The sequence below is a fragment of the Dermacentor variabilis genome, chromosome 11 (assembly GCF_050947875.1).
Source record: "Dermacentor variabilis isolate Ectoservices chromosome 11, ASM5094787v1, whole genome shotgun sequence".
Lineage (NCBI taxonomy): Eukaryota > Metazoa > Arthropoda > Arachnida > Ixodida > Ixodidae > Dermacentor > Dermacentor variabilis.
Genome location: NC_134578.1, coordinates 118,566,214 through 118,573,808, shown reverse-complemented (window position 1 = coordinate 118,573,808; position 7,595 = coordinate 118,566,214). Strand labels below are relative to the sequence as shown.

The 7,595-nt window shown below is 41.1% G+C and overlaps 1 protein-coding gene across 1 annotated transcript in view; it reads right to left on the bottom strand.

Moving 5' to 3' along the window:
* Positions 1-1,085: 1,085 nt before the first annotated feature.
* LOC142563469 (uncharacterized) overlaps positions 1,086-7,595 on the bottom strand; it is a 31,171-nt gene continuing 24,661 nt past the window's right edge. The window contains exon 5 of the mRNA XM_075674022.1: positions 1,086-1,512. Coding sequence (XP_075530137.1) covers positions 1,414-1,512 — 99 coding nt within the window. The 3' untranslated portion in view covers positions 1,086-1,413. The remainder of the gene's footprint in view (positions 1,513-7,595) is intronic.

Genomic DNA, 7,595 nt, shown 5'->3' with positions numbered 1-7,595 from the left:
TAGCGAGTAACCTCGGATTAACTTGGACAACCTGGGGTTCTTTAACATGCACCTAAGTCTAAGTACACGGGTGCTTTTGCATTTCGCTCCCACAGAAATGCGGTTTTGTTTACGACTAGATTTGCGAAAGTTCCAAACAAGATCCCCCCTATATTTTTACAGTGGGCTCTCTTTAAATGAAGCCTCGAGGTGCCAGGGAAATTGGTTACATTTACCAGGCGTTCTATTTACTGAGAGACATTGCAGAGAGCCAACCAACCATCTACCATCAGGATGGTGTCCTATTTCAGGGGCAGTTTCGCTTAAGCAATTTTCGTTTATCGAGATTCCACTGTAGTCCATAATAGTGTATGAGTTGTGTTCTGCATGGACACTTTAGCATGGCTACCATGTTTATTTGAATATTGTGCAAGCAGGAACATTTCACTATACCCAGTGCAATATATAAAGCCAGCAATATAACACGACGAAAATGCAGCCATGAACAAGTACCTTCCCTGACCATATCCAATAGCAGCATCTTTAGACGAAATTAGCCATGCTTTCTCATGTTTAAGTGCCTTGTTTTCAGAAATCAAATCGTCCTTATCACATTGGCCTCCAATCGTGTCATCCCCCGAGCTGAGGTCATTTGAGATTGCATTTAATTGCCCTTCAAATAGCATATTTGTCCTATTTAAAAAGCACATGGCATCACAGTCACCACCTAGACATACAATTTGAGCTGCAACGCAGTAGTAGACATTCTGAGGTAGAAGCCTAACTATTCTTTTGAATCAGGATGCATACTGAAAACACTGCTATGCAATTACAGAGAGGGCTGATAGTGTAGCAACCAGGACAGATTTAACGGACATAAAGGAGCAGAATTGTGAGAGCTTCGAAATATTATTCTCTCTGAGGAACCATGCTGAAGTAATTGGATAGCAAACCTGCACTTCATTAAGTTAATAAAATACTGTTCATGCTACCTTCCAGGTTGCACACTACATTCCCTTTCTTTGAATTTGTTACCTTGCCATGGGTTGCCAAATGTATGGGTGGATTGTTGGTCAGTGGTGGTGGAATGGATATAAGTCTCAGGCTAGAGGAAATATTTCGACAAGGAGACTTGCCAGGTTGAACAACAAATGTCTTAGGCTGGAGCCATTTGGTTCCCTTGCAAAGATGTTGGCTCCAGCTTGAAACTTCCTTTGTTGGACAACTGTTGATGACTAATGTCACCATATTTTCATTTACCCTCGTCTTATTCAACCTATTGCTCCACGCAGGAGCTGCACTTTCTTTAAAAAATAAAGATATTAATGAGCTCAAAGGCTTTGTGCATGGCTGCGTCCCCAAGTGCAAACATTTGTTTTCAATGAATGACAGAGTTGGTACCTTTCTTGAGAATTCAATAGGAAGAACCAAAAATTAAGCTAACAGACTGGCTATGACGACAAGTAAACATGAATTGATGTGGAGTGCCATTTCTTCATTTCGCACCAGGCTTGGGGCCAGCCGGACTTCTTCCTAAAATTGAGAAAATTTTTCTAATGAAATATATGTTAAGAGTATACTCTTCATAATCTGAAAATTAAAAAAAAATGGTTATTTGGTTATTCATATTTAGTTGGGAACGGCGCGAAGGACACTGACGAAGTGAGGGCTTATACAGTAATGCCACATAGTGCTGGCTGAGAACAGATTTAATTTTAGAACAGACAAACAGTTAAGTACTTTGGAATGCTTCCTAAAAGCCATAAAAAACCAAAGGAGGAAGCAGTTCTACAAAATAATGTATGTGCATGAAAAATGCATCTGATCATCGGTTCGCAGACATGTACACCATTTACATGTCAGTTAACAAAACATGTGTTACACTGAAACATTTCTCCTACAATTTGGCAATTCTATGGGCTTTGATTATTGCTCGGGTCAGTTGGTTGCTGCTGTTACTATTAGTGTGCGGTTGAGTGTAATGTAGATGGGCAAGTGCTACTGACAACTATTAACATTGGCAAATTTTGCTGCATCAGGATAATGCACGCATTGTCCTGCTGCAGCGAAACTTTCTAGTAAACACTCACAGTTGTCTGTAGCACTTTCCCATCTGTCTCGCCTCACACTGTTCCATCTATAGTGCTTCACCATATTGTAATTTGCACCACCAACTGACACAAAATTCTACCCTTCTGAAGTTCTTACTGCTACTTCGCGCTCGTCACATTCAGGCCGCCAGCCGTACTGAGCCCAATGTAGTATATGGACTGGCAGCTCCTGTCATGGATTTATTCTGGTGTAATGACACCGCAGAAGCAAATGAAGACTAAGACAGGCAGGACACAAGCGCCTAACCTCAACTCTCGCTTTAATAAGAAAACAGACATCATATACCACACATAGTGACAGGAAGTGACGTCATTAATTCAAAAACAATTTCTTCATGCAATGTAACTGAGAATGACTGATGCATTTCTCCTTTTTGCGCTAATCTGCCAAAGCTTAATTATCTTATGTATGTCTGCTCATAATTTCTGGCTACGAGTTTTGAAGAACACAGGAAAGAACCAATCTATTTTGCAGTGCATCACAATGTGTGGATGAGAGTTGTTGCACACAAACTTCATTAGCCGCAATCTCAAATTAATACAATGTGTGTCTATGCAATGCAAGCATGACTGGATGGGAATGGCCGACTGGACATAACCTCCGTTGCACAGTGCATCACCTGCAAATTGTGCTGCACGCAACAAATTAATTTGTTTTCCTGGCTTATCTTTTTTTCTCATCAGAGAAAATCTCTCTTCACATGTTTCATACAGAAAAAAAATTTTTGCCCGTAGAGACCAGCTACACAATTACCCATGAAAATCACAAATGCATACAAAACTGCAACCACCTTTTTACTTCATCTCATTCATTATATTCCATACTCATGCCTAATTTAGTTGCGCAAATAATTGTTTTCTCAGGCCCTTGTTAGGAGAGTTTTGTGCTGTAATAAAAGGCAGAAGCCAAAAAAAGGAAAAGGGTGGTTGTGGCTTGAAGCACAATATGCATCTAGTGAGCTAGGCCGCAAGCGTTATGTAGTCTGCTGCAATCATAAGGCCGTGCCTACATTGGACAGATGGGATGCTCTATTAATGCGAAATCAGGGAGATTGAGGGTGTATGAGTCATCTGTGTGAAACAACCCTCCCTCCCACAATGTTAAAGACAGCAAAGAATGTGACTGCAGTCGTGTTCCACACAACTTGCGTTGTAGCCAGGTATTACGATCTGACAACATGCCAGGTAATTGTGGCTTGCAACATTTAAAAAGAATGACAAATGTATCAGTGATCTATTAGTTGCACTGCATAAAAAATTTCCTTTAGCAGATATCATCACATCATGTCTCCACCTGTTATTAAATATTGCCTGTTTCCTTATTTTAAAGCTTGCAGTGAGATCCGGTGCTTTTGTCATGTGCGTACATATCTTTTCTCGTTTACTTTTTGTGGTGTCATTACACCAGGATTTGTATAACCAAATGGCCACACACTACTTTTCTCACGTTATAGTGGTGCTTGCAAAGCCTCGCAAGCAGCAGCGTATTTGGTCAAAACATGCTTTTGTACATATGCTTTTCCAAAAAGTGGAGGAAAGGAAGTAGCCATAGGAGATTGTAATTTCGGCAGTAACGCCAGCCACCCACCGTGGAGTCCTACAAGGGGACGCTGCAGTACACGCGAAACACGGCCTGCAAACGCCAGCTGTACGTTACCACTATAACCAAATATGAAGTAACCTAGGTTGGCTATTCACACAAGGTTAACCCTTGCTGCCTGGAAAATTTGGAAGTAAGCGGAAGGAAGGAGAAGACAGGAAAGATGAAAAGTGAGAGAAAGACGAAGGCTGGAGGAAGAGAGAGACAGGAAAAGGCAACTACCGATTTCCCCCGGGTGGGTCAGTCCGGGGGTGCCGTCTACGTGAAGCAGAGGCCAAAGAGGTGTGTTGCCTCCGCCGGGGGGCCTTAAAGGTCCGAGCACCCGGCATCGGATCAACCTCCAGGATCCCCCTTTCCCCGGACACGGCTAAGCCGCGCACGGCTACACGCGGGAGGGTCCAACCCTCATGTGCTCGGGTCCGTGGTGTCGCAACGCACCAAACGCCTGCAGACGCAGACGCCCCTGCGGGGTTTCCAAAAAGAAAAGCTGCCAAGAAGGTAACAAGAATCAAGACCATTAAGTTGAATCCACTGCTATGCTTTACTTTTTTGCCTTTATTCCTTACACCTAAGTGGATAAGCCAGAGTGAATATTACAGAAATGCACCAAATAAGTTGTTGAAATTATGCAAAAATCTTAACGCAACTAAGCATACATTGATGTGCAATAATAGACACCAGTCTCAGTTTCTTTCTGACACAAACATAGTATATCTTATTCCTTTGGCATGAAGAAAAGCATATGTAGACCAGACAAGTTTATATTTAAATGAGAGCCTTCACGATTAAGCACCACTATAATGTGACCATTAGAGTACATACACTGTAAACAGTACAGATGACAGCCAAAATTTCAGAAGTGCAACATGTTAGCGAAAGCAACAACCATTAACCCAGAAACTAATAAAATCCCACAAAATAACAAAAAACAAGATGAATGTGTCAGCGCAGCACCTGTTCTCTGAAGTTACAGGACAGTGGCATGCTTGTTAACAAACCTAAAACCACAGCACATTTGTATGTGACCACCCCCTGCCTCTTTATGTGCTTTCGTGCCTTTGACAAGGCGTTACTGGATATTTATTTGCTTGTCTGTTGCAAAAACACATCAATTATCAGTCAGTGCACAGTGCACCATGCCATTTATCTATGTGGACTCACTTTGTGTCCTTAACACTGCTCTCACCTGTTCAGATCTAAGAATCGCAAAAGACTTGTTCTACTTAAATCTACATGCCTGAACATGTGGGTTCTGCAGTTGAAATAGGGTAATTATAAGTAAAATGCATGACATGTTCTGATAAACTTTGTTTTCATAATCTAATTGTTTACTTGGGTACATAACCAGTCAGATCATTCGTACTAAAACAAGAAAACAAATTCAACACATTGGTTTATACTGGTTGGTGCTCTATTGACTTTAGTACACACATTGGACAAACGACAGGCAGTCAGAAATACCAACAACCACTAACTTCCACACGGCATTATTGGTCACATGTGCACATGATATCGCTACAAAAACCCAAACGAAAGTAGACAAAGAAAAAAGTACATTTTAACAGAAAAAGGACAAGACAAAAAAAAGAAAGCTTCTTTTGGTAGCTAAGTCACAATCAAGGTGTAAATGACAGCTATAGTTTGGCAAGCACACATGCAGTTATTTTGCTCAGTTCCTTGATATCACAATTTCTTGTTTGACAGCAACACCGACGGGACATCTACGCATATCTCTATTGCACATGCCATTTTTGCTCACTCCAAGATCCTTTTGTGGTTATTCATTAAGTGCGTGCTTCGCCTGTACTGGCATAGCAGGGGGGGTATAAATTCTGTGTAATGTAACTTACATTCAAATCAAGCACACAAAGCAGGGAGTGAATTATCTTTGAAAACTATGCAAACATTTGCAGGCGGAAAAACCTTGCAGTCCCTTTGGTCTAAGGAAAGAACAATGTGAGGAATCACCTATAGTAAAAAGAAATTAATAAACCTATTTATTGTAATCTCTTTCTTGTGAGGTATGATGATAGCCTGATATGAATTTCTCTATCTCTACATGTTAGGAATAGTACATGCTGTGAAATAATTTTAACTGAAGAGATTGCCTAGTCTTTTAAATCCTGCTATTGCAGCTTACCCTTACTCTCAGTAATACAAAGCCTTTTAGTATTACTTCCTATTACAAATCTAACTCCCATATTTTGAACATTTTCAAGCAGACCAGCTAACTCAATATTATGGAGATTCTAGCAAACACGTACTTATTTGATTAGTGAATGCACATAAGCAAAATACAGCTGTTCTTTGAGGTTTTCGGGTAGCCGACAAAATGTGTATGGGTGGACACACGACAGCTACTACACCAATAACCATCGTGGCCAACCAAAATTAAGTCTATTCCTACATGGGCGGGCGCGGCGCAGTCTGAGCAGACGATGGTCGTCTTTTTCTGGAGTCATGTACAAAGAAACCCCAACATAACGAATCCACTAAAATCAGCAATTTAGTTTGGTGTACTCAGACTCGACCGTTTAGTCAAATAAGTACATTTGCAAATGGATTGTTTTCCCACAAAAAGGGCCGCAGTCCGAAAACACAAATCTGAATGAGAAAAAAAATTTTTGAATTTGAGAGTCAACGACCAAAGATATGGTTTCACTGTGTGTTAACGATACCTTCACATAGGTAGCATGAAGCAAGCCCAGCGTTGCTTTGGCATCCACTCTGTCCTCTTTGATACTGCCACACACAGTGGAACGACACTATCATGAAAAGTGCTGGCAGTGGAGGCGAATGCTTTGTCTGTCTCAAACTTCAATGCATCTCTGAAACTACAGATTATGCAACCCCGTGTACTAAACACGTGGGAAGACGGTGCACATAATACCACGCCATATCAGCACGTCTAGTCTTTCCACACGCAGCAGATCACCTCTAGAACAGGGTGTGCAGGCTGCAGATGCGCTCAGCTGCGCTCACAGCCATGGCGCTAGAAAAGAAGACGCACGGACTGGGCCCTTCTGAGGGCGTCCTTAAAAGCTCAGTTTATCATTTTTTGTTTCTGTAATAGGCTAGTGCAAAAAGTGAATTTGCTTCATTCCTATTAGGAATTTTGTACACATGGTACAAAAATTAGGAAAGTAGAACATTTTATTACTTTTCACCCATCTCAGTTGGAATATCGTACAAATGTCCAAGCAGCCATTTTTGCCTTGTTTCATCCAAGATGTTTTTTCCATGCTGAAAGAAAGGCATGTGTTTAAAAAATAAGCTTGGTTGCAACATGTAAAGGAATTGTGTAATGTCACAAGGGTTCCTGAAACCAAATATATTTGTGATTTCCTTGTGACTGGAACACTCAAAAGGAAAACGACCTTTTAAACAGACTAAAGAAAGCCACAGCACATGCACCCATACTACGCCAGGGACTGTATCAAGCTGATATGAGAAGACTTTCAAGAATCTTTCCCAGTTTGGTAAAATTTTTAAAACAATGGGTAACACCTGGCCCCATGCCTTAAATCTAGAAGGAATAAAGTTCTTAAGTTACTCTGTGCTCTTTCTTGAACCCAACAAATGTGCCTAGGAAAATGGGTCAAGTCTACATCTTGCCGCATCTGTAGCAAGGTGTGAACAAAAAACTCGCTTTAGCTGGCTGCAGTGCTCCCTGCAATGAATATTTAGGCAGAAAATTGTTACCCCAATATGACTGTGCACCCAAGAAAACCAAATGTGGTAGACTACATCAATGCACATGGAAAAATCTTTACTCTATGCTTGCTGGCACCGTGTCTGTATCGGCCTCTAGGAGAATTGTGGCCCCCACGTTCTGGAATATTTCCGTGGCATAGAAAACATTGTGTGATACCAGCTATGAAGTGTTAATCACTTTAATCAGCAGT